Genomic DNA, 27,159 nt, shown 5'->3' with positions numbered 1-27,159 from the left:
ATTAGACAACATTATACGTGCCTTACTGTATCCTTCTATCAAGTTAGATGGGCTTGAGAGGGTTCTCAGAGGTGCATTCTTAGGTATAAAGTTAATGAAATAGATGGATTCATGCAAAACTGTGTACATGGTTGCACTATATGCCAGACAACTAACTTTCCCACTAGTCATACTTAGAATGAAGAATTAATTTGAATAGGTCACGTGCATAAAAGTTTATAAAAACAAATATCAATTTCAAGGATTAAAAAACTTAATATCCAAAACAAATCACCAACTAATAATCCAAACATAAAGGAAAATTGTTCAAAAATCAACCAAAAACAAAGGAGGGGTTCGGCCACTAGGTGGAATTCAGCCCCAATTGTCTTATTTCAACTAAAAATAAGTCTATGTCTAAGATTATAATCTTCCATAAGGGTGGTATCCTCCTGCTAATCAGAAACCTCCATCTCTGTAGTCTCTAGTTCGTCCACTTGCATGAAGTTTGATTCAAACTTCTTACGACGAGAATGATATTCATCTACAACCTTCTTGGGAGCTCGGCAAACACAGGACCAATGGTCATTTGAACCACAGCGATAACACATGTCCACGTCCATGGTTTCAGGTGCTTTGCCCTTGTTCTTGGAGTTCGGGGCCTTAGGATCAAGGTTTGGGAGCTTATGGGCTTTGTTTCCTCCCTTGGATGGGTCTTGACTCTATTGACCATGGTGGGATGGTTTTTGGCCGCCCCTACCACCCTTCTTTTGGCTTTTTTGGGCGTTGATGATTGCTATAATGTGCTTCAGGCATAGCAGTCGCCCCAGTAAGTCGAGTTTGATGATTCTTCATCAATAGCTGGTTCTTCTTTTCAGCAAGAAGTAAAACAGAGATCAAATCCGAGAACTTAGTGAACTTGTGAGCTATATATTGTTGCTGCAAGACAATATTAGAACCAGAGAAGGTCAAATATGTCTTCTCTAGGAGATCTTCTTTAGTCAAAGTTTCATTGCAAAACTTAAAAAGTGATCGGATTCGACAAACTTCATAATTATGTTCATTCACATACTTAAAGTCTTGGAAGCGCAATTACTGCCAGTCGTGTCTTACTTCAGGCAAGAATATGGCCTTTTGGTGATCAAAACGATCAGCCAAAGCGACACAAAGTGCACATGGATCCTCCTCAACAAAATATTCAGTTTGCAGAGCGTCATGAATATGTCTTCAGATGAAGATCATAGCAGTGGCTTTTTTAGCTTCGCCAACAGGCTCGTCCATTGCTTCTTCAATGGCAAGACGCAAGTTCTTTGCAGTAAGGTGGAGCTTCACATCTTGGACCCACTTGAGGTAGTTTCTTCCAGAGACCTCTAAAGCGGTGAAATCGAGTTTGTTCAAATTCGACATGCTCCTATCACAAAATAGATGGACAAGATGTGGTTAGTGTAATGGAGAAAAATCAATCCATTCATGTAGGAGTAGAACATACAGGTTCTAATAGACATGATTTGGTTTAATTTTGCATGAAAAACTTCGGGTTTTCACCATGTGTTTAAATGAAAAACTTCAGGTTTTCAAACAAGGCATGTTTATAAGAAACTTCAGGTTTCAAATAGATTCCTATAGGCAAACACAAACACACATATATATATATATATATATATATATATATATATATATATGCAAATAAATATGCAACAAGAATATGCAAAAATAGAAAATTTAGGTTTACAATTCTAATTGAATTTATTTGGACTTTGTACCAAATTAAAGTGTGAGTGAAAAAAATATAAAACCCAAATTATTTAAAAATATTAAATAATCGAAACTCGGGGCCCAGAAATATAGGCCAAGACCCTCGGGTGGGTTGAGCGATTTTTGATCCATATGTCCCAACCCTAAAAATATAGGCTTTTTTTTTTTTGGTTGGGGGGGGGGGGGGTGTGTGTTAGAGGGGGTCACATGTGAGTTGCAAGCTCACAAGGAGATATGGCCAAGGGGAATGGGCTGCTGTGGGCAAACCCAAAAAAATTTATTTTTTCAACACAGGCTACTTCAGGCAAGCCCAGAAAACAAAAAACTAAGAAAAAAATTTCTTGTACGCGGGCCACTTCAGGCGAGCCCAGAAAACAAAATTGGTTTGTTTTTTTTTTTCTTTTCTTTTCCGCGGGCCGAGATGAAGTAGCCTAAAAATTTGGGGCTTAGGGTTTCAACCAGAACACCCCAACCAGAGCTAGGTGCAGTCATTGGGGGACGAAGACCAGTGCCGCCACTGCAGGCGACTGTGTTTGGGAAAGATTTCTCGATACAAGTTTGACGACGGGCAAGGTCCGAGGGATGGAGGGGGTACCTCGACATCGGTGAAAGCCTAAGAAATTTAAACTGAATTTCGTCCAAATTAGATGAAATTCTTTAGGAATTTCAGTAAGATTGGATCAAAGATCACAACATTATGTCAGATTTATGTAGAAAATTACACGGCAAGGTTGTGGTTTCGCTTCAGGCGATGTGGATTTTCTAGGTTTGAGGGTGGGGAGCTTAATGCTCCATGCTTGCTCGAGGTCACGAGTTCGAAGAACCCAGGCGGTGTGTTGGATTTTTTTTCTTTTTTTTTCAATTATCGGCATATTCAGATCAATAATATTTTAATTCAATGCATAGATAATTCAATTCAATTTAATAATATGCATATGCAAATATATTTGATGCAATTCATAACCAATATCAAATTCACATAATTCAACAATTATGATTATGAGGCATGCACAATTTATGTAGAATCTAAAAATCGTAAAACGTAAAGTTGAGTCATGCATCATGGTGAATGTTCATGCTATCAGGGCTGCAAAAATATCGAGTTAAAAATCATTGTTTTGAAAGAACCTGATTGCGTGATGGTATGGATAAATTGGTTTGATGTAGAAAAAATCTCTAACGTCAGATTCCTAAGCGCAGCGGTAGGAGCGTGCTGATAACCTATTGTGGTCTATTTTATCTGATAAGGAGAGAGGGGGTCGGCGGCAAGGAGAAGAAGAGAGAGAGATGTATTTGTAGAATTGTAGGGGAATGTGTGTTGTTATCCCTCCTACATTGTGCCTTTATTTATAGTAATGAAAGGGAGAGAAGATATTCCTCCATTCTTAAGGAATACAAGATACAATAGGAAAAGATAACTAGAATCAAATCTAATCTAGGATTTACACAATCACACCTAAACTAGGAATGTTTACAGCATTTTGCTCCTTTTATTGGTAAATAACCATTTTTAATCTATTTTATTTGGATGTGCACTACTTAGAGCACTTCCAGCGTGGGAGCCCTCCCCCCAGGCTATTCACTATTTAATCCACCTAATGAACAGTAACTGCCATTAATAAACAGTAATCGCATTTTGCATCTCCACTGTTGCACTTGAATAGCTCTGACAATTGACAATAAAATATTAGTATTTTATTTATTTATAAAATAATATAAAATAATTTTATTTGTAATCCAATCCCAATTGGTAGCTCCTCTCTCGTCCCTCCCTCCGTCTATCTCATTCACTCTCCCAAATCCAATCCCAATTCGTTTTCTCAAGAATACAAAGAGGAGATTTTCTCTACAAATTTGTGTGAGCTTTGAGAGGATGAAGGCTATGGAGGAAGTTGTGGAGGAAAACGAAGTTAAGCCTTTGACCGCCAAGCAATTGGAGCTATATGAGTTGCAGTTCAAGTCCAAGTCCGAATTCGATGACAGCGTAGACCAAGAGGAGGAGGACACCGACGAGGACGACGACGTGAATAAGGACGAAGAGGAGGACGATGACGAAGAAGAGGATGATGACGACGATGTTCAGGAGGTCATACAGTTGTCTGATGGACCTCCGATTCACTCGGTAGGCGTCTAACGTCAGCCCACGTCAGACAGCCTTCGGGCACTCGGGCCGGCATGAATCCACGGGCCTGGAGCTCGGGTCTGCTCGAGCTCGCTCGACAGCCAACGCTGGACTTCCTCCCTCGGGCAATCAGGCCCTGTTCTGTAGCTTGTCCCTCAAGCAGTTGCTCCCGCTGGAGCTGCTCTTACAGACGAAACTACTCTGACATTTATTTGGTTGATGGAAACCTGGGCTAGAGCAATGGGTGGAAAACCTCTTTTTGCAACATTAAGTGATCAAGATAAGCCGCGAAAGCTGCCATTGCAAAGGTTTTTCCTAATTGGCGACATAGGTTTTGTTTTCTTAAAAAAATATTAATAATTAAAAGCCAGAAAGACCCAAAAGCCAGAAGGAAAAGATAAGAAATAAAAAAAGTGTCTGAAAAATGAAACTTGCATAAAATAAAAAAATAAAAAAATAATTAAATAATTAGATTTGCCAAATTTGGTAGATAACTTAATGATTTGGTTGACATATGAGATTTAATTAGAGGCATTAGTGGAAAGAAAAGAAATAAGTTTTAAACACAATTAATACATGGATTTGAGTGTAAGATAAGTCCACATGGCGTTCATTGAGTGAGAAATGCAAAGAGGGAAAGGCAAATGAGAAAGGTAGTTAGCATTCCTTTTGAACAAGAGGGAGAACATGCCTGTGAAATTCCAATTTATTGAGACTTCCTTGAAAACGCGTAAGATATTGATGTGAGCCGAGTACAATAACTGAGTTCCGGACACAAATTGATCAAGAAAAAACGCTGTTAATGAAACAAGAGCGTTTAAGGAAACAACATGAAGCTTGTCGCCCAGCAAAAACGAATGTTGTAATGCTGCTGTTTCCCAACTCCCAAAAACAAACTGCATTTTTCCTAGCTTGCGTACAAGGTTTTGAAGGCTGACCAACCAGGTGAGCATCATGCCACACGGTGAAGGAACAAATAGGACGCTTGAGGTTTTGATTGACTAGACACTGGGTGAGAAAACTGAAGTGCAGGAAAGAGAGGCAAAATTGCTGAGGAAAGAGTAGAGGAAGCCGCGCAGTGAAAGGCAGAGGAAATGATTAGACAAAAGATCAGATGAAATACTGTCACAATCCACAAACTCCGATACTTGCGGCATGAAAGATTCAGGATATCTTCCATTCTGAAAAATTTCTCGAACGAGTGGAGTAATTGTTCACTCAAGAGATGAAGATGAATACTATGGAATCACTCTCGCTCGACTTCATTTCTATCGAATTTTATGATCATTTGTGTACACCAAGTTTGGTTTAATTCAGTGCCGAGTGATCATTAGGAAGTATTATCCGTCATTATGCTTAATCATATTGAAATTTAACTAAAACTAAAAAGAAACAGTCATTAGGTAAAAGTAGATCGGTAGAGAAACGAAACATAAACATCTAAAGTCCGAAAACATGATCATCAAACATAGATAACTAATTAACAATGTTGAATGAATACTTTGAATGAGTCACAAGAATAAAATAAAGTGGAACAAGACTAGAGTGCTAAGGAGCGCGCTACTAAAGCCAAAAGTGTGATGATGAGAGGCATAACAAGCGACCAAGGAGTAATCAAAAGGGCAATTCCTAAGCTTGGCGAGGGTGCAGGTGCAGGAGAGTCGTCAGGCAAATATTGTTCAGGTGGGGCGGCAAAGGGTGGAGGAGACTGCACGATCGGGGGAAGATCAATCACCTCGACAAAAAGTCTCTGCCCGTTCTTGCAATGATCAGGAGCTCCGCTGATGAAATAGAAAGGGCCAGGCCTATCAAGCTTCATGATGCTCTTGCCGTTATCAAAGTCGATGATGGGATTGCTTGTGTTGCAGTGGTAATAATCCCATTTGTCAACCTCAAGAACTGAATCATTCTTGTATGTGAAAGCTGTAAAACAAGTCGAGAAAATAAATGAAACTAAAACAATAACAAACTTAACAAATATGTTATGTGTGTGAAGATGTCTTCTAAACACCAAACTTCACACATGGACGTATAGTTTAAGTGATTAAGAGTGTTTACTCATCATGCACTCGAGATCCTGTGTTCGAATTCCCCTCCCCCAATATTGCTAGTTTCAAAAAAGAAAAAACATCGAACACCACCTCTCTCTCTCTCTCTCTCCCCCCCCCCCCCCCCCCCCCCCCCACAGTAAGGTACTTTAGTTTGTAATCTTGAATTTGGTGCAAAAACAAGCACATATTTTGTAGCATGCGTGGAAAAACTAGACATGTTTTGTTAAACCAATTTAAACCCAAGGAAAAATCATATTTCATCAAAGTTTCTTCAAGTGCAAGAAACAAAAACGTTAGTGACTCACAAAGAGAATCTCCGACATGAAATCTCTTCCCGGCAGCCCATTGAGAGTACACATCCGTGTCGTTCAAGCCGGGTTGCCTCCATCCCAAATCATCACCCACTCGGAACTCCTTTGCAGCTTCAACTGGACAATTTGTGACGGCCAAGAAGACCGTCAGCGAAGCATGGAAGAGAAACAAGAAAGAAGACATGTTTGGGATGCTTTACAGTTAGTTCTCACAGAGAAGAAGGTTAAGAAACAAAAACAACGCAATTGAAAAGTAAGCTGCAAGGAAGGCGATATTAAGGTATATATAGGACATATGGTTTTGCCGGGCAGGCGGGAGAGTGGGCAGAGAGGGAGGTTTGCGAATAATCATGGGTAACCATCATGGGACACGTGGCGGACATTGGATCATTTGATGAGAACGTGTAGAGGTAGTGACAGTTAAATCCAGTTACCGGGCAAACTGAGATAATAGGGTTCAGAAGCATAGCCCCATTTTCTGGAAAAGTTCTTTCGTGCGGCTACCCCGGCCAAGAGGGATGGGGCCGACACAAGAAGCAGGATCCATGCTTGTGGGTCCCACTTGGTCCGACCCCATCCCGTAAAAACCTATGAAGGGGATCCATGCTTGTGAAGTTAAAATTTAATCAGAACATTTATGCATTAGTTTTGCTAGAACTCGCACCTGGTAGCTTCTACTGAAGTATATATCTATCAACAAAAATTTGGTCTCCTTGAACTGCTAAGAACCATTTTGTTCAAGTGGCCAAGTAAAATTAATGAACTGAAACATATGGAAAATTTCGAAAATCGAACAAATGAATATTGATGGGGGCTTCTCCCTCAGATTGATGTTGCTCTGCATGACCTCCCCCGTATAAATGTTTCCGATCAACCAATACACTTCCACAATATGATTGCCCAAGCAGCCAGGCATGTCAAACGTCATACGTTGGGAAAGATACTCACGAAATCACTCGCTGCTTAATTTACCAATCCCGACTTGTGCGTTGCTTCCAAATCAATGATTAATTATCTACCACATGATTCTCTTCACATTTTTGCTCATAAGTTGCTACCTAAAGCTGCTTCCTTTTGGTTCATCATCATTTCTTGGAACTGCTTCCGTTTGGCAGCTCGGATGTCGAGTATGCTAGGCGGCATAGGTTTGAGGGTACCATGTAACTCAACTAAGCTAAAGAATTCTTGCTTGGTTAAACTCTTCTTCTGGACAAGTTCATCGACCACTGCATCCATGAGCGTTCGGTTTTTCTGCAAAATCTGCTAAGCAAAACATAGCTATGTAACTATTTTTAGATAAGCAAGCATAATAGAAAACCTCAGTGCAAAAGTGATTCTTTTACGTTACCTCTTTTGCACGTTCATAACACATGTTAACAATTTGCAATGCCTCCACATCGAGGTCCTGAAAATCAAATTGTTACACGTTAAGCTGACATTGGTATTTACAGAGCAAAAACCAAACTCAAAACCCTTATTTTCTTTTGAAATCAAACTCAAAACCCTTGAGCATAAAAGCGTGTAAAGAGATATAATTACATTGAGTCGATCTGCAACCCAGAAATTAGATAACCCGTGATGTTTCTCCGAAAGGCCACCAAGAACATATGTTCGTGCTGCTGACCTAGCATTGTCTGCTGTTTCAGCCCATATCGTACTTAACTGTGAAAAAGTAGAGAGAATTTTGGATGCATCACCATTAGACTAATGAGTTCAAAATGAAAAGTCACCTTATTTAAAAGATTTAGATCCATGCACAATGTCTTAACCATTTTCCAGGATAAGTCGGATGATCCTTACGTTACCATGTAGCATGCAAGTTGATTTTAACAGTGTGCAAGACAACAGTAAAAATGCGAGAGATTCCTCAAACCCATAAATTGAGTAAACCACACAGGCACAATCAATATACGAGACATACAAAATGATACGAGACATACAAAATGAACACTTTCTATGAGCAATGCATTTTCTGAAGTTGAGTAACTATTTTTAATTTATAAATTTCCTAGTTACCCTAATTAACTACATTTTTTCTACAGCTGAGTTTCTGCATCCTGCACCACACAATTAAGGACACATATGGTGTGTAGGCTTGGATTGGATGAGATAACTAACTAGATACGAGGAATACTGAAGTAAGAAAAAAAAGGTCAATATCCAAATTTTGTCCAAGTTGAAGGAGTTAGTGTTAGAAGAAGTCAACAGTTGGTTACCACCAACGTTTCTTGAGGAGTTGTGCTGTGCTTAGGAGTCTTATCTCCTTGTTTGTAGGATTTCCTTTTGACTTATTCTTGTAACTAAACTGTGTGTAATCTTTGTAGATTACAGTTTGTATCTTTTGAAAGTAGGGTTAATTCAAACCCTGATTGTAACCTGTAGGTGGTTATAAATACAGGCATCCCTCGTTTGAATGGGTATGCAATTAAAGTGAAAGTTTGAGTTCTTAAGTTTTACAGTTAGATGGAGTAATTATAAGGTGGAGATATCGTACTATTTTGTGGGATTAGAAGGTGTTAATTTTCTTCATGACTCCTCAATCTTCTAGCTTCAACTTGGACCAAATTTGGAAGTTGGCCTCCATTTCTTTCTTTAAGATTTCTTGAATTTGGTGAGTTATCCTATCTGATCCAATCCTAGGCACCAAGGATGACCTAAATGTGCACATAAAGGGATAGTAAACCTCTTACCTGATCCTCACCAAACCAAAGTTCATCAGCTGCACGTGGTGCCAGTTGAACAGTGATATGATCGAGGAGCGATTGCCGACTTCATGACATGCGAGATACAAGAAATAATTATTAGAAAGAAACAACAAAACATGAATATATGATGCAATATCAACAAGAAACAGCACAATTAACATATCATAAATACTAAAGGCAACATTTATTCCCAAGTTCACATGTCTTATCTTATTGTATTGTTTATAGGATTTCAATTCCTATTTCTGACATGCTGGATGGTACTCACAATATTTATATACTGTATATGGGGTAGGAAGGGGAGAGCACATTCACAGAAGGAGAATACTTAAGTTTTGGACTCTCTACTTATAAACTACATCGTTTAAAAGAATAATTTTTCTCTTCCCTTTTAATTTTATAATTTTTCTTAAAACACCCTCCAATTCGTATTCCTAATTTTTTTTATAAGAAAAGAATGTCATAATCCCTCCCATGTTATTTAGATTCCTACAATTCTGATAATCTCTTTGTTTTAATCTTAATGTTAGTTAATAGCAACATATATCTTTAATTACCCATCGAAAAAAAATCAGCTTATAATGTCTTCATTAATATATGAATGTAGTTTTTAATTAATATTTTCTATTACCAAAATTTATTACTTTAATATCAAATCATTGACCTAGATTGATTACAATAATTACTTTGATGAGCAAGTCTCAACAGTTAACACTTCTTATCACTAGTAGCATGATATTAATCTGAAGTCCCTTTTTCTCAGTTCTCTGTATATCTAATTATATACTCTAATTTATTGTATTCAGTGACTTATTATACACTATAGTTGACAATGGCATGCTATGCACACGCCAGCATGCTAGTCTCTTTGAAAATTAATGAAAACTAAACAAATAGGGATACGAAGGAAGTCATACGTAAGCATTCCTTCTCTGAACTTGATAGGATCCATTTTCATTCTAACATAACCCAATTCTCGACCAGCTCTAGGAGCAATTGTGACCTGCACCACATCATTAAACTGTTAGGAAAATTTTACTCATTTACATTAACAAGTACATTTGGAAGAGCATGAATGAAATCAAGGAATATTATTTGAAAAATTCATAAATCAAAAAGGACATTAGTTGATTTTAAGTCAATGAACCCAACGACAAAAACAAAAGAATTAAGAAGCCATACAAACTCAATATTTCTAAGATCAGGAAAGTTCACAGCAACAACAGCCATTGCAGCCTCATTAATAGCTACTTGCTTCCATGTATCTAAACTTCTCTCCTTCCTATCTAGCATTCCTCTTTCTTCCATTTGTGCAGCTTGTAAAAGGTCGTCAGTAGTAATCTGCACATACAACGAGAGCAGGGGTTTAAGAGGGCAGGTCAAAATGTATGGCATAAATAACTAAGTCGGAAGTTCAATCTTCAAGATATACACACATACGTACGTACGTACGTATGTATGTATATGTGTATGTGTGTGTGTGTGTGTATATATATGTATCTCTCTCTGTGTCTCTGTGTGTGTGTGTGACAAAGATGTGCATAAAGTTGATATAGTTATAATGGAATTTTAAAGCTGAACGAACAGACAATCAATTAAATTTGTAAAAAGTGCCCGAGCCTGAACCTCTATCACATGTTTTAATGGAATATAGGCAGAAGAGTGCAAATGCTTAATAACTTTCACACCCAAATATTTGCCCCCATCAAATCTTAACAACACATTGATGGATAATGTAGTCTTCAATAGCCTGTTTTATTCACTCCTTTTTCCATTTTCATTTTTAGTGCAAGGTGTAACGCCAAGTATCAGTCAGAAAAACAAAATAACAAGGTTTAATCTATAAGAGTAAGTAATACTAATACCTCAGTCCTTCCATCACGCATCATGTTGATTGCAGCAACCTCAATTATGTTAGCTAGCTCTGCACCAACCATTCCATCAGTCATACTAGCAATAGCCATATAGTCGACGTCTTCAGCCATAGGCTTCTTGCGTGCATGGACCTATAATCAAGACATGGAAACAATTAGAATCATAAGGGTAACTGAATAAGGACAGTCTTGCAATGCTATATATCCAGTGGAAGTGGTGCAGGATATAGGTTTGGACTGCTACCTTCAAAATTTCAATGCGACCTATAAGACCAGGCTTAGGGATAAATATCTTCCGGTCAAACCGTCCAGGTCTGACAAGGGCTGGATCTAGAATATCTGGTCTATTTGTGGAAGCAATAGTGATCACTTCCCCTCTTCCTTCAAACCCATCCAAGCAAACAAGGAGCTGGAGAATATTCACAAGAATGAACAATTGACATAAGTAGGAGTTTAATTGAACATATCAGTATTAAAAGTTCTCAATACAACACTTATATATTCCCTAACTAACCTGATTAAGAGTAGCATCACGTTCCTGTCCACCAGAACCCTTGATCAAACCACGCTCTCTTCCAACGGCATCCAACTCATCAATGAAGACAACTGATGGAGCCTATGCAGATAAACATAAAAATCATGAGATGTAACATTTGTGCACCGTCGCCTCATCCTCTAAATAAAAGGATAAATCAGAAAGGCATATAACTTTCACAACCTATATCTCCTTATTAAACAGAGAAATGCCACCATTTAACACCTACGGATACATTAATATTATCAAAAATTAGTACCTAGGCTAGCCTATCATATAAGGAATTAACAGGACAGGGTGTGGAAGTGCGGGGTGAGGGGGTTGGGGAATGTAAGGAGGGAAAATTTGAACAGCTAATGTTAACACTTACATTTTCCCTTGCCTCCTGATAAAGTGCTCGGACACGAGAAGCACCAACACCAACGTATATCTCCACGAACTGAGAGGCCGAAATGGAAAAGAAGTTCACGCCTGCTTCACCAGCAACAGCTTTTGCAAGCAATGTCTTACCCACTCCAGGAGGGCCACAAAGCAGTATCCCACCTGATTAAGAAATTAATGACCCGAACAAAATGGTCGGGGAATAAGAACAATCAATTCGGAGTGCTTTCACTGGAATCAGAGCATATATTCCAAATAGGGCAAATAAATAATCATTCAACAAAAGCCAGTCAAATATGTCATGAATTCAGCATACACATAATGTCATATACGATAAAGCTATCTAACAATGTCAACAGAACAGTAGCATAGGTACAACATCTAACCTGGTATTTTAACTCCTCTTCTCCTATACATTTCACCATGAGTGAAGAACTTGACAATCTCCTCAAGCTCAAGCCTAATCTTCCCAAGCCCTGCCACATCCGTAAACTTGACATCCACGCCTCTCTCCAAATACTGAGGCAGCCTCTTATTATGAGCTCGTCGAACACGAGCACCAGACTTCATGAACTGCATTGCCATTTTCAAATAAGGATTCTGCTCACCCTTCCCTGACTCAATCTCATCCTCCTCATCACCTTCAATCCCTTCCATCTCCCTCTCCAACTCCCTCATTTTCTTCCTCTCCTCTGCCTCCGCCTTTTCGATCTTCAGCCTATCCTCGTAGTCCTTCTTCTGCCTCCTATAACTAAGCACCACAGTCCTATAAAATATGTAGAAGAACACCAACCCAAGAGCAGTAGCCACATTGGTGTCCTGAGCCAAATTGGCCCATACATTGGCCATCTCCTGATAATTCCTCCGTGCCTCGCGCAATGAATCGTCGTGCTTCTTCTTCCTCATTTCTCTCCTCACTCTCCTCTCCTCCTCTTTCTTCTGAGCCTTCATTGCCTTGTCAATCATCTCTCTCTCCTTCCTCATCCTATCCAATTCCTCCTTCCTCTGCATCTTGAACTCCTCCCTTGCCCTTCTCAACTCCATAGCTCTCTTGCTCTCCTTCTTCGGCTTCCCGGAGAAGGACGACAGAAACCCGGGCCATTTCGCCACAAAGCCCAAGTACGGCGACGGCACCTCCGGCCGTTTAAGCGGCGGAGTGTAAGCATTAACACAGAAAGACTCAATTTTCAACTCCTCCCATTGCTCCCAGAACCTCCTGTCGCTATCCACCGATGGCAAAACGGTGCGTAGAACCCGAGAATCTTCGAGAACAACCAGAACAGGCTCTGCCCTTTTCTGCAATTCAATTCCCGGTGGCTTGATTACATGCTTCAGCTTACCTTCCTGACTGAGCGCCAAAAGCTGGGTGTACGGAATTCGATTGGAGACGATGGGGAGTCCCTGGGACCATGACTCGAGTTCTTGGGGAGATAAAGCTTCGGACTTTTTGGGGGTAGACTTCTTGGGCGCGCGCTTTTTCTCCTTGACGGCGGCGACGGCGGTGGGGATTTGGGGGAGGGAGGTGGAGATTACGGTGAGAGTTACAGAGAGCTTGAGGAAATCGAAATTAGGTTTGTGGGTTTTATCGTTTTCATCATCATCGTCGGCGGGTGCGAGGTGGGAGGAGGAGGAGGAGGAGACGGCGGAGGGAGGGAGGGGTTTTGGCGGGTTTTTGGTGAGGGGTATTGGTTTGGGGTATGGGGATAGGGAAGAAGATGAGCCCAGAAGGCAATGGCAGTCCATGGAGCTTCTCTCTCTTTATCTCTCGTTTCTACATTTGATTAAGCGAAGGTTTTGTGGACAAAAAGGTGTGACTCCATTTTTCAGCTTCTTCTCTTTCGGGTTTCTGTGCTCTGTGAAATCTATCCGGAACGAACCATTGTAACAGTCGACGGGAGTGGAGCTCTTAAACGACAGCGTTGGATGAGCATTATCATCTTAAATGGTGGTGGACCGGTGGTGCTTTTTCTGGGTCCAAAGAAAACGGAATGACGGTTCGAGGTCCGAGCCTAAAATTGCAGAGTCCAAGTCCAATCTCAGGAGCCAGGCCTAAAATGTGTTTCAACAATACTTCAGTGCCCACTGCTTATTTTTACGAGATGAAGCCCATGCACTTTTTTTTTTCTTTTTTTTGGCTCGAATAACGTAGAAATTCATTGTACAACCGTTTTCAATACAATCAAACATAAAAGCAGTATAACTCTTATTCGGATAGGTATAATGGTACTTTTCTTAGTTCTTTGCTGAGAAACAGCTCTATTAATAAATAAAATAGTATAGATTACGAACCAAAACATCTATGTAATACATTATTCATAATCATATTTGCAAAAAATTAGACAAATACAAAATCATCAATACATCCAATTGTAATAGATGAATATGGTCTCTTAAAGAAACACTAATATGACTATCTTTTAATCCAACTGTCAAAAGGTTTTCAGATTTGAGTGATTTTTTTGCAAGGACGAACTTTGAGAAAATGCCTAAAAGATGGACAGTTGGATCATTGAAATACGATGCGGAGTGGGCGCTACAAAGAATCCCTCAACTAAGCTTCCCTCAACAAAAGTGGATTGTATATATATATATATATATATAGCGTCTGATATTCTATATTAATCTATACTAAGTAGAGTTAGAGGGTTTGAACCACCCGGAATGCATAGGATTGAAGAGGAAAGTCATAACCATCAGGGCAATCCACCACTTGAAATCTTGCAAATGCACACTGCAGTCGTAATGTCTACGTAATTGTTATCAACTAATTTTTCTCATTTTACTCCTTATTAATTGGACATCGGTGGCTTCTACAGATTTACATGCTCAAAAGCCTTAATCCTTAGAGAAATCTATTGTATAACACTCATCAAGTAACTTAATTATGTGAAAAATGAGTGTAAATATGTAATAAATGAGACAGTTTAACGTACAGTGATACCTGAGTAACTCCAGATCTATGTGCGTTAAACATGAGTGTGACGATGTAATAAATAAGTGTATATACGCACATTCTCTCCAATCCTTGCCCATGCATGTACCAGTCACATTATAGCAGAAGCATTCTGACAAAGCTTGGTCATCAAGCACCATACATCCAGCATTTTCCATCAACATATGTACGGAAGAGTTCTTTAGAACTTTACAAAAGGCACACCCTTAAAACAGAGTCTGAGACTAATTAGTTAATTAAGCTAATATAATTATGATAATTTAAAGTGCAAGTGCAACATCAAGCGGAAAATCATGGATGAAACCAATCGACGTCGTCGTTGTCATCTTCGTCAGTTCTTGGAGAGCCAAATTACATTCTGGACAGCAGATATGGCCAGCAGGAGGCAACTGAAGAAAGTGAAGGCTATTGAGATTGCAACATGGTCACAGAAAATATGCAAGGGTTTACAAAAATCCGGAAGAGCTGTGTGCCGGATTCCGGTGCGGTTCAGGTTGCTTACTCCTGATGCAGCTGACCCTGCGCTTATCATAGCATAGGCAAATACCTGCACACGGAAACAATAAGGTCAGATTGGATGCAAACTTTTACAAGGCACATAAATTTAATTTCGTTCTATACACCTAATATGTATGTATGTATGTATGTATGTATGTATGTATGTATATTTGCACAAAGGCACATGAAACTGAGATCATGGATGAAACGTTAGTAAAGCGAAAGGATGAAACATCGGAACTTATAGCTCTAGCGGTTCAAAACATTCACTTTTATCGGAACTTATAGCTCTAGCGGTTCAAAACATTCACTTTTATATACACTCAAGATCCTAAATTCAAATTTTCATATCTCCAGTATCGTTTGATAAGAAGGACAAAAACAAATACAAAAAACCGGCTCACGAATAGGCCATGTGTCATTTCTAATTACATTTTTTGTTAAGATGGTTTACTGTAAATCTATGTGGGAGTTAATTAGATGGCATTAGCAAGGAAGGTGATGAAGATTGATTAATTACCTGATCCCCAGCAAAAGTAAGCCATGCATGATTCCTTGAGGGAATGAGTGGAGACTTCCTGAGCAGCCTAGACACACTTACTAGTAGTTGCATCAATGAGTGAGCTGCCACAGCTGCTGAAACTCCCACCAGATACCTGCTCCATCCATCACCACAAATGATCAAAAAAGAGTTCATTAATACCTGCTCAATACCATTATACAACTAATATCAAATGACAGAAATCGAAAACAGGACCTCAGGTTTTGAATTAAATGCCTTTTATGCTAAAAACACTTTTACAAAGACAATTTACCAAATATATAGCTGATTATTTTTATAACACAACGTAAACAATTTTTTTTTAAAAAACACATCACACCAAACTAGCCATTAGCTTAAACAGTGAAAACTTCATGGTTTAAGCTCACGCATATTTAAGGATTAATACTACTAAGTGCATGTTCAAAAGATATATCAAATTTTAAATTTGAAAACTTATGGGCCATTTTTTTTTATTTTTAAATTTTGTTATCCACTTGATATGTCAAATTAAACTATAATTTACTTTTCATAATTGTAAGAAATATTTTTAGAACGAAAAATAATAATAAAAATGATAAAAGAAAACATTTATTAATTAATTAAAAAGAGATTTGAAGTTGCTGTCAAATTTGACCGCAATCATCTTAGCTACCAATCCATGTCATGATGCCACATAAGCATTGATATTTCGGTTAAAAAATACTCATTTTGTCTTTTATGACTTTTATTGTTGGTGTGGAATTTTTTTATTTCTTTGAGGATGCTCTAATATATCACGAAAAAGCCCACAAAATCTCATGAGTGGTAAACTAACGTGATTAGTTTAATGTATAGTTTTCAAATAATGGAATTAAAGTGATCTAATCTTTTCGATAAGGAATACAAAAAGCATTAATATGATAGCACTAGCAAGACAACATTTTTCACGCATCACAATAGAAAATTATACATAAAAAATAACAAAATACACAAAAGGAATCAGTCACGGGTCTGATTCTGTTCATCGATATGGGATGAAGCTGGATTGGTGAGGTGGGGAGCTTAAAAAAGGTTCTAAATGCAACAGAAACCTCGTCATGCTCGAAAGCTCTGGTTGGTCCGTGATAGAATAAATCATATTTAGAAAAAAAAATGTTGAAAAAAAAATTATAGTTCCGCAATAATTAATATAAAATTATTGGCATTTTAAAAATTGAGCGACGGTTTGATAAAAAAAATTGAAGTAAACAAAACGAAATAATTTTATTTTTTGTTTAAGGTGATTAATTTGAGAGGGAGGAAGCGGAATGGAGCAGAGGCGCTTACTCGAAGGCGTTGGCAAAGGACCACTTTGAGTTGACGGGGAGCGGAAATCCGTAGACGTACACAGTGGTCGCCTCCCTGGCTGTCACCATGAACGACAGCGCCGTCACCGAGGCCACCATGCACAACGCCCTCAGGCACAAGTGCGTCACTTCAGCTCTCCGAGATAAAACACTTGCGGCGCCACCACTTCTCACCGTTCCATTGATCTCCTCCTCCACTACCTTTCCCACCCCCGCCGCCTCTTCGTCGAACGACGTCATCTTTCCGCTGCTCACCATTTTGCTAGAGAGAATGTTACAAAGTACGTGTGCGAACGTCGCAGTTTAGTGGGAAAAAAAAAAAAAAAAACAAAAGAGTGACCAAGTTGAGTTGGTTTTAGGGGGTTTTTATAGATAGAGACGGGGTTTCTGTTCCGTCAGGGTACTTACTGCTGCATCCCAAACCAAAAAATTAATAGAAAGTAGTAAATGATGTCGTATGTTTACCTTGTATTAGAACTACGAGTGTCGATATATATTTGACTGTAAAAATTATTGAATTTTTTAATAGTTTAATGTGTCTAAAACTGAGTGCATGTAGGTACTCAAGAAAAATTACTCGAGAAAATATCTATAACTCAATTCGATTTCCAATTATAATAACTTGTAATTATATAGTTTTCTAAAAAGGGTTGTTTGATAACCATCTCGTTTTTATTTTTTTAGCTTTCACTTTTAAGAAAAAAAATAAAAAATTGGACACTCAAAAGTCATTTGGTAAGTATGTTCAACAATACCTAAAAACTAAAAATGATATGGTTATCAAACCACTTTTAGACATTTATATCAAACATTATATGGAGAGTAACATCAAATTTTGGGGTCCAGCTACAAGGCTGTCATATCCAATGGTGCGTGTTTTATGCAAGAATTAACTATTGGAAATCTCTATATGCAAGATTTAACCATCGATTTTAAATATCACTTAATGATATGTACCATAAAAGAAAATTCGCAAAATTTGTTCACATTTTCTGTAATTTTGCTTAAGAAATGGCTTCCACACATCTTTTTTGGCTTCTTATACACTGTCTTTAATTATAACCGTTGATTATGTTTGGTTAATTTAATTTAGTAGATATAAATAAAAAAAAGTGTATGAGAAAGTTAAAAATAGTATGCAAAAATCACCCTTCATTTTGTTTTTATTTTTGCAGCATTTTAAATGGTGGAGCTTTGGCTTTTGCGGAATGGTGAGCTTAAAATGCATGAGAGAAGAACGGGTGGAAATAATATAGAGCATCAGAGCAGACCATCAGAGCCCCCGTGAGTGTGCAGTATTAATTATTGCAATGCCTTGACTTGTTCTACTCCTTCAGACTGTTTTGACACTTCACTGCTGCCTATGATATTGAAAGGACTTGTAATTTCCATGGCTGGACTCTGGAACCTCATTCGGTTTCTTACTTCTAAAACGTTGAACAAAATTGTTTTTTTCTGACAAAATTATTATGGTCAAACTCAGAGACCAAGGTTTCGTTCATGTGGTTTAGTATCATAATGGATAGGCTGTCGAGCCTTCATCCATATATTTCAGGTTTGAAACTTCATCTCCTAAAATTATTATAATAATTTCAAACTCTTTCTACTCTTTAATAATAAATTAAAAAGAAAACTCAGAGAATAATGTAACTACATAACAACTTTGATGTACCTCACTCGTATAATATGTACTAATCATTGGTAATTGAAACGATAGGGTTGAATTATCCTGATGGATATAATTTTTTCTTCAACTTACTATATTTTTGTTTCAAATCAATTCTCTTCCTCTTTATTGTACTTTAGATTTTAGAATGGTAATATTATTTGCCCCAAAAAAAGAAAAAAAAAAAAAAACTCATTTCTTAGAGTATAACCGAAACTTTTATTTTCAAAGTCATCGATCATTCTTGTAAATGACCGACCAAGCTAGAAATCATCATATGACTATATGATTGATAGTGTAATCATTTAGCATTTCATAAGGTTTAACTTTTACTTGGTTGATTTTGTAAGGAGATATCATTTAAGAGGGAGAACTTAAAAGAAACTACATTGCAATGTATAAAACATGTTTAGAAAAAGACATTAAATATAAAACTAATTTATGTTGACGTCCTATGTGCCGCCATAGCAAATTCAGCACGAGTACATTATCACGGTGGCAGCTTATGTCAATAAGACAACAATATATGTTATTTTCTCTCTAAATGTTTTTATTATTATTGTCACGTAACGTTATCTTAACAGTGTACTCTTGTCATACATGTCTTTCTTCAATTTAAATAAATGACCCGTGATGGTTCAAATCATACATCATACATGCGATAGACATGTATGGATCCACAGCTGACAAGTGACAAGTACTCAAGTAACATTAAAGCCTATATATGTCACTCATTTAAGGACAAAGCTTCCAATTTCTTCAGATGTCATATGATGTCGTATTTCAGGGGAATGAAACTATTGTGACGAGGATTGCCGGGTTTCAGTAGAAAAAAATTGATGGTTTTGAGTTTGATAGATGCACATTTATTAGTATTGTGAGAAACCAACTGTTTTGATAGTTTAGATTGCATAGTGAAACCTTGGAACAACCGTGGTTCGATCCTTAAGACCGACCATGGCTCGGGAAGCTTAAGGATCGATAATGTTCGATTTACTGGTTGCGATAGCCATACCAGTAGAGAAAATCCACACTGAAGACAGACATGCTTTTAACATTCATTCCATTTTATACCAATCAGGACGCAACCATGGTTGCAAATATGCATGTAATAAGCTAAACCACTTATTGATACATCAACCTCAAATCCCAAATGTATATTTCCCTCAAAACGTTGGAGTGAAAAAAAAGGAAGTTCCAACTACAACGATTTAACGATATGACACCTCTTTCAAGTTTTAACCGAAAACTTTACCAACAATTACATTTTCTTACCACATAATTCTAGAGTACGTGTTGGCTGGCCGGAGATGTTAAACACCAAACATTAAATCCATGACTTTGGAGACCAATGACTTTGTTGGGGAAGCAATCGCACCTCCAGATTTCTGCGCACTGGTATTACTGTTTAGAAGATAGTAAGGACGAGAGGGGGCTCTTGAAGCATTCAGCTCTGCATGTTTCATTGACGGCTGAGGGGGAAATGTCATGAAACCCTGATTGGTGACCTTTTCATTTAATGCATGGCGTTGCATTGGATCCAGCGGCTTCACACCTATAATTAGTGCCCCATTAATTTGCGTCCCATTCTTGCTGAGAGCCTTCTGAGCATCAGAGTTACTCTGCACCACCAGAAATGTGAAAAGTTAACAAATCTAAATAGCAGTTGCATTCATCTACAATACTTAGCCAAACTGAGGCAAACGGAGAGCAAAAATAGGGAATAACGGTAAGTCTTTGGCAACCAAAACACACATCGACAAACATGCTCTACATCAACTTTCCATTACAAATGCATAAGCCAATAGCAGTAGCAAATAATTATTATGTGCATAAGTATTTCTGAATAATCCTAATTAATACTATGCCTTTGTGAGGCTATGTCTGCAACCAAGGTCAAACAAGCAATCTTACGTTTGACGTCCATGGCAGCATCCAGCCAAGAATAAAAATCCATATATTTTACAAGTAAAACATCTTTTATAACACACAACAAAAATTCATAGAAACACTACTCAGCTATTTCCAGCTGTATGAATTTTTTTTTTTTTTTTTTTTAATATCAAAGTCTTGGTTACTTTTACTCCCAATTTCGAGTGCATGTCTTATGATGAGCCTGACAGACGAACTGTCCAATTGGCGAAGTCATGGAAACACTAGCAGTTCAGAAAGGGAACGGAATGACAAGAAAATAAATTCTTGGTATAAGAAATTCGCGTCACCAAACTTAAATTAATGTAGGAAAAAGAACCTGGTATAAAATGTGCATCCAGTTGGCATCTCTTGGACCGGGAACATGTTTCAAAATCACACCACATTTTTCAAACTCTCGTAAGACTAAATTTGTATCAGCTGGAGAAAATCTGGAAGAACAAAAAGAGAACACTATCAGAAGCCTATAATCAGAATAGCAAGTAAAAACTACATTGCCAAATTATAAACATAACGTCAGAGGTTGAAGGCTTGAAGACTAAGTAAGACTATATAAGCTTCAATCAGTAGAACGTCTGTCCTAAAAGGTTGGAAAGAGCCATGTGATCTTAAAACAAGACAATAAAGAGTTCCCAGCATATTTCTGTAGAGTGCACAACAAAACAATTCCATAGTCCTTCAAACTGCGAACTAGAAGCTCAGTGTAGCAATTCTAATAGTTTAGTTCTTTGATATCTTTTGAACAGTCACAGATAAAAAATATCAAACACCATCACATCCCATAATTTGGACTGTTTTATACCATTACCTTGTTAACCTTTTTCCTAGTCTCCTTGTGGGATGTTAGTTCTGCAAATAATAGAGCACGCTACTTATTAAGATTTGTCTTACTTCTAATGTCTTACTTCTAACAGTTGATTACTGAACAAGATACTCACTTTTTAATGTGCACAGTCAATAAATTCTAAGTGATTAAGTAGCGAAGAGGAGCATAGACTTGGGAGCAGGTATGTGGCTTGGGAACAATTAAGAGCAAATTGACACACAACTTGCTCACCCGTAAGCAGCTAAAAGGACATTTGTCAATGCAGAATACTTCATCATGACAAATATCTGAAATTTCTCATAGTAATTGAAATTTTTCATAGTAATTCAAAATTTTAATAACATTTGGCCAGGAGTACTTCCAAATGACCACTGACCACTTCAAGTTTAAAATGTGTTGCATTGGGGCACATGTTTAATGCATATCTGAAACCTCCAACAGCTGAGAAATAAAGAGATGTTATTGAAAGAAAGCTCTTTTCTTGGCACAACAGCCACATGGATTAAGCCATGAGCTTTGGCCCCTTCCTATTTTCCTTTTCAAGTCATAATGGCAACACCTAAAGTTAATAATATGATGATACAGAACCAAATGGCATAAACAGGAGTAACAAGCACACAGGTAATGAATAAACCTACAGTGCACATACATTAGCAATTATGCAATATTGAAACCATCATGCATGGCATTTTTGTAAGAATTCCTCAATAACTTTTCTGCATCACTTTTAGGCAAAATTAGGCAACTTATTTAGTAATATTCAAGTCAACACACAATAGCAGCTAATTAGATATTGTGGCTAATGTAATTTTCACATGCAGACTATTCCCAAGAACAGATGCAAAGGTAAGGTTAAAGAATTACCCATAAACAGTAACCCATTCTTCTTCGTTGAGGTTTGCTGTAGGCAATGTATTCCTTTGCATCTCTGGCCTTGCAACTTCCCTTGGAGGTGGAAGAGTGATCAGAGCAAGAGGCTGAACAACACCCTCAACTGGTGAACTCTTTCCCTTCTCTTCTTGCTCACCGCCACTCTTTGAGGGTGACCACCAACTCATACTTGCTGAACCTTGTTGGACATGGTGTCCGTTTGATAGAGCATACGAAGTGCTTGCCTCTGATTTTCCCTTCACCGGAGTCGAGGAATCACGCCCAAAACTGTGAACCGGGGTTCTAGGATCCGACTTGATTTCGGGGGATACTGGGTAATCTGGAATTCCAGATTCAGGGGAGAAGTCCGAGCGGTCTTCCAACGTGTAAAGCGGAGGTGGTGGAAGGTCCGATCCCCCACCGCTCTCGCGCCATAGTGCAGAGACTGCAGCTGCCTGGCCTGGAGTTGAAAATTTTCCTTTCCGGGACGATACGGGTGAAGCTAAATCTTGGAAAAACAATGACTGCCTACCAGATTTGGGAGTTCTATGGACTGTGGTGCTCATCCTATGATATCTTTACAAACCAATTCCTCTGAAAAATGGACAAGAAATTCCCAATTATTATTTGTTTTCCTTTTGTGCAATTGTCAGCACGCAAAGGACAACATAAGACAAATATCAAAGACCAAAATTTTAACAGAAAATGAAAAAGGGGGAAATGTTTTATTTACTTAATTGAAACCAACCTAGCTCTAAATTCCTCAAAATCGGTCGTAAATTTCGAAAAACTGGATTAGGGTTTCTACCTTTGGTTGCCGCGAAGCCAGGGACATTAATTTAATCACCCAATATAAAATGAAATCGACGAAGCTAACGGCACGAAAGAATGTGCAGTAATCTAAGTCAAGAGCTGAGAGAGTACCTGAGAATTGGGGGAAAGAGGCGCCTGAGATCTCCGATTAGGGATTTTGAAGTAGGAGGGATTTTTATTGAATTTCTTTCCCAAATACTGAAGAGCGAGAGTGTTCGAGAATGCAGAGCTGCTCGTCGAATAGAAAGCCAATCTTGAAACCCTAAAACCCTCGCCGTCCCGAAATTCGAACTTGTGCTCTTTTGACAACAGTTGCACTTTTCCCAAATGACGATTCTATCCTCGTCCCGCTCTGCAAATTTCAGCTCACATTTGATTTTCGAAAATTTCCGTTAAAGCAAGTCCACCGTTGGTGGTCGGCAAAGACAATAAAATTGCTTTTATTTTTCATTCTAAATAGTAATTGTATTTGTGAAAGTTTGCTAGTTTGGAAGGAGGATGATTATTATTCACAAATATATTTTTTTTAATTTTTTTTTCGTCTTATCCTCGCATATCATTATCGTTGTAAATTTTTGGATAATTTTAAACGTTTAATTTGCAAATGCGTTGAACTATATAAGATTTTAAAGTGTGAACTTTGTATTTTTTTAGTTTTTTAAATAAATTTTGTTTAGAGTTTTTATTTATTTATTTATTTTATTTTTTTTTTGTCAAAATTTTTTAGAGTTTGATTAATCCTAGCCATTTAATTGAAAAAAAATTCAAATCCAAGGCCACAAAGAATCACGTGGGTGGGAAGTGGGAGAGCTGATGAATAGAGACAAATTTAGGCTTCACGTGGAGGGACCCTCTGTCTGTTGGGCTTCAAGTAGGGCGCAAGCCCTTGCAATTGTTGAAGGGGCAGTTGCCTTTAAGTCAGCCCAATTGCCTCTCATTTTGTGGACTGCTGGAAGAGATTTTGGGGGGTGGAGGCAACTCAACCCAATTGCAACCCTTGCAATTAGGTGGCGGGTGCAAATGCTCTTACAACGATAATTGCCCAGGCTATTAGGCAATTGGCCATTAATGTCATTGTGAACAGTAATTGCTTAAGAGCATCCTCATAAATGAACTGCCTGGACAATCAACATTAAAAATTTATTTTTAAAAAAATTGAAAAAGAATAAATATTATTTAGTTATTAAAATACTTTATTTTTCTAGGGTCTCTCTAGAAACCTCTACCAACCCTTCTTCCTCTTTCACTTATCTCTGCTTCTCTGTCATTCAATCCCTCAAGACCCTCATGCAACCACCTGATTAAAGATCTCCTATATGTTTTCCATCTTCCACCCCCACATACAACCCAAAAATGCCTTTTTCTAACCATTTCCAGCAATACCAAATTGAAGATCTCCGCTCCAAGCATCGGCTTCGGCTCCAAACATCATCAATCTCTATTTTGGAGATCTCTGCTCCAGTAATCACCTTGGGATTCTGACCACGCCAATGAGAAGAAGAGCGTTACCTTGAATCAAAGAAGGTGGGAGTTGAGTAGGTCGAGAAGAAGCACGAACGAAGCTGGGTTTTGGACATAGGGCAAACATTAGCCAGATGTCATATTGCCTCAAGTGGACAAGCGGGCATAGCCCGAGTGCTGGTCTGTGGGTGTTACCCACTAAATGGCCCCATTCATATAGATGGGTTACAGCTGTTTTTCTTGGGTTTGGGGCTGAATCACCTGATTGCTAGGGCAATTGGATGGGGTGGCAATGCTCTTATATGAAGAAATGAGGGATAAGAAAGAATTTATATGAGATAAAAAAATCTTCTTTATCTTAATGGAAACTTGCTTTTTCATTTTCTTTTTAACAAACGATATTATCTACACTAAGGGGGAGGGGGTCGGCTTAGTCTCGCAATGGGCTAGCAAATAATGTGGTTCAAATTCGCCTTTGGCGAGAATCGAACCTAAGACCTCTCACTTACAAGTGAAGAAGAATACTACTAGACCATAGTACTAAGTGGCAAATTTTAATTAATTAGTTATTAGTAAACACATGAATATGAATACCACACGTTCGTTGTAAGTAAATATGGCCCAAAATTATAAATAAATAGGGACGTTAAGGGGGTGTTTGTTTACCCGCATTAGCCTTTACTCGTTTTCACAAACGGCTTCACTAGCCGGTCTTAGTGATAGATCCCGAAACCCACGAGACTAGTTAAGACATTCATTCATCCTATCTCGCCTTCGTCCATTCTCTCCTGCATCCTATATCGCCTTCGTTTGCTTCACTGCCCTAGGCCTCAATAAAAGTTGGAACTTGGAAGGTCTAGCTTATCTCCAAAGTTCTTCTCTTTCTTCTGCGGCGATCAAATTCTAAAGGGAGAAACATGGTGTTCTATGTCAAAGCTTAACTATTCATAGGCGATTTCACCATTCTCATGGGCTCGACAAGTTCAAGAAGGAAGAGCTCATCAAATATGGCTTCCTAGAAGACTTTTGATAGCTCCCTCCCCCATCTCTGTCTCCAATTTTCAAATTCTCAAATTTAATTCGCAATTTACCCCAAATTTTCATTAGGAAAATAGAAAATTTGCATCTGCATTTCTTGTCAGGTTTTAGAATTTTATGGTCAAGCATCAAGAGTGACTCGAATTTGGGGATTAGATTAGGGAGAAAATTGCAATTTTCTCACAATTGAAGAAGCAATTTGTTGTTGCTGCTTGTAATTTCCAGCGAATAAGAAGAAGAGAAAGTCATTGTTTAGACCCAAATGATTGGTTTTTCATGATTTTTGAACTGGATATTTTGAAATTGAGCATTTTAGTGCATATACTAAGTTAATTTTGGTTGAAAATTTGAGTTGTTTGTACTAATTTGGTGTCGGATTTGTGAATTGCATGTTGAAAATTTTATTATCCTACTTCTTAGTCAAACACTGCACCAAATACTTCACTAAGTCAGTCCAGTTTAGTCTATTCTAAGCCAGTCTAGCTTAGTCTTTGAAGCTAGTCCAATCCAAGATAGTCTGATGCAAAAAACACACCCTAAAACGTATTACACTATAACAATTATTTTTAAAACATGCGATATCTAAAAATAATGTATACAAATGGAGGACATGGTTTGAACTGGACACAATGGATTAAAGATGAGAGATTTTTTAGTGTGTTAGAACACATGATAAAATACCACATATCATGGCATGATTGGAGGAAGGTTTTTATTTTATTTTATTTTATTTATTTATTTATTTATTTTCAAGTTTCCCCTTGATTAAACTGACACATAGTGTTTCGCCCTGTGTTTCGAGGACATTGAAAAATCTTTCGTTAAAGATAAAGACTTTAACAACCAGGACAATCTACCACTTGCCACAATATAATAGTTTGACTTGGTTTGGTTTTGGTAATTTCTTAAGGAAAAAAAAAAAAAAGGAACTAAACCCAATCAATGTTGGACAATGGAGTTAGGTTTGGTTCGGGAGGTTTGAGCTTAATAGATTTTCTCTACGCCGCATATGGGTTATGCGCGTCGATTGGGCAAGACCCGACAACGATTAAATCCAAGCCTTCCAATTTTATAACTTAAAACATGAGGATATGATGAGTCTTAGATGAGACACAGTAAATTTAAAAGGAGTCCAGCGTGTAACACCTGACCACGATTTCCCTTTCCTTCCATCCTCCTACTGCCTACCTCAGCTTCTCCATTGTCGCCATCTGCACCGACGTCAACCTCTGCAACATGAAGCTTCTCATCAACCTTGAAAACTTCCTCAACTACATTGTTATTGAGGTCTTATACGACGATCACCGTATTGAACAGGCAGTGGTCTAACTTCGAATTACGCCATATTTGAAAGCCGTTGGGGATGAAGTTTGGAAGCAAGGCCCTAAGCTGGGTCGTCGATGCCTTGAAAGCTAGTAAAGAGGGATGCGCATACCTTACAAAATTTGGTTTAGAAATTTGGTCTCTGCATTACCCTATTCATATTTGTGGGTTATACTCTGGTGTATACTCTTTGCTGC

General features: G+C 38.1%; 4 protein-coding genes and 1 pseudogene across 4 annotated transcripts; all 5 read right to left on the bottom strand.

Annotated features, from left to right (window-relative positions):
* Positions 1–374: 374 nt before the first annotated feature.
* On the bottom strand, positions 375–1,386 carry LOC148694304 (uncharacterized; annotated as a pseudogene).
* A 3,926-nt stretch (positions 1,387–5,312) lies between these two features.
* On the bottom strand, positions 5,313–6,507 carry ENODL7 (early nodulin-like protein 7). Its single transcript, XM_068478437.2, has 2 exons — positions 6,213–6,507; positions 5,313–5,779 (listed from the first exon to the last, which is right to left on the bottom strand). Exons 1-2 carry the CDS (start codon positions 6,400–6,402, stop codon positions 5,397–5,399), a joined length of 573 nt encoding a protein of 190 aa, XP_068334538.2. The 5' UTR covers positions 6,403–6,507; the 3' UTR covers positions 5,313–5,396.
* A 332-nt stretch (positions 6,508–6,839) lies between these two features.
* EMB2083 (AAA-type ATPase family protein) lies at positions 6,840–13,758 on the bottom strand. The gene is made up of 11 exons (XM_068480004.2): positions 12,100–13,758; positions 11,703–11,875; positions 11,312–11,413; positions 11,042–11,206; positions 10,789–10,929; positions 10,106–10,264; positions 9,841–9,926; positions 8,909–8,987; positions 7,758–7,880; positions 7,567–7,623; positions 6,840–7,478 (listed from the first exon to the last, which is right to left on the bottom strand). The coding sequence occupies exons 1-11, from the start codon at positions 13,454–13,456 to the stop codon at positions 7,263–7,265; spliced, it is 2,658 nt and encodes an 885-aa protein (XP_068336105.2). The 5' UTR covers positions 13,457–13,758; the 3' UTR covers positions 6,840–7,262.
* A 967-nt stretch (positions 13,759–14,725) lies between these two features.
* LOC137738841 (CASP-like protein 3A1) lies at positions 14,726–17,369 on the bottom strand. Its single transcript, XM_068478315.2, has 3 exons — positions 17,014–17,369; positions 15,685–15,820; positions 14,726–15,213 (listed from the first exon to the last, which is right to left on the bottom strand). The coding sequence occupies exons 1-3, from the start codon at positions 17,289–17,291 to the stop codon at positions 14,998–15,000; spliced, it is 630 nt and encodes a 209-aa protein (XP_068334416.2). The 5' UTR covers positions 17,292–17,369; the 3' UTR covers positions 14,726–14,997.
* A 2,376-nt stretch (positions 17,370–19,745) lies between these two features.
* LOC137739672 (mitotic phosphoprotein N' end (MPPN) family protein) lies at positions 19,746–23,567 on the bottom strand. The gene is made up of 4 exons (XM_068479334.2): positions 23,252–23,567; positions 22,322–22,921; positions 20,951–21,062; positions 19,746–20,321 (listed from the first exon to the last, which is right to left on the bottom strand). Exons 2-4 carry the CDS (start codon positions 22,891–22,893, stop codon positions 20,013–20,015), a joined length of 993 nt encoding a protein of 330 aa, XP_068335435.2. The 5' UTR covers positions 22,894–22,921; positions 23,252–23,567; the 3' UTR covers positions 19,746–20,012.
* Positions 23,568–27,159: the final 3,592 nt, after the last annotated feature.

Source organism: Pyrus communis, chromosome 9, assembly GCF_041283825.1.
Source record: "Pyrus communis isolate YQ-2024b chromosome 9, ASM4128382v1, whole genome shotgun sequence".
Lineage (NCBI taxonomy): Eukaryota > Viridiplantae > Streptophyta > Magnoliopsida > Rosales > Rosaceae > Pyrus > Pyrus communis.
Note: the sequence above shows the minus strand (reverse complement) of the source record. Positions and strands in the feature narration are given on the sequence as shown.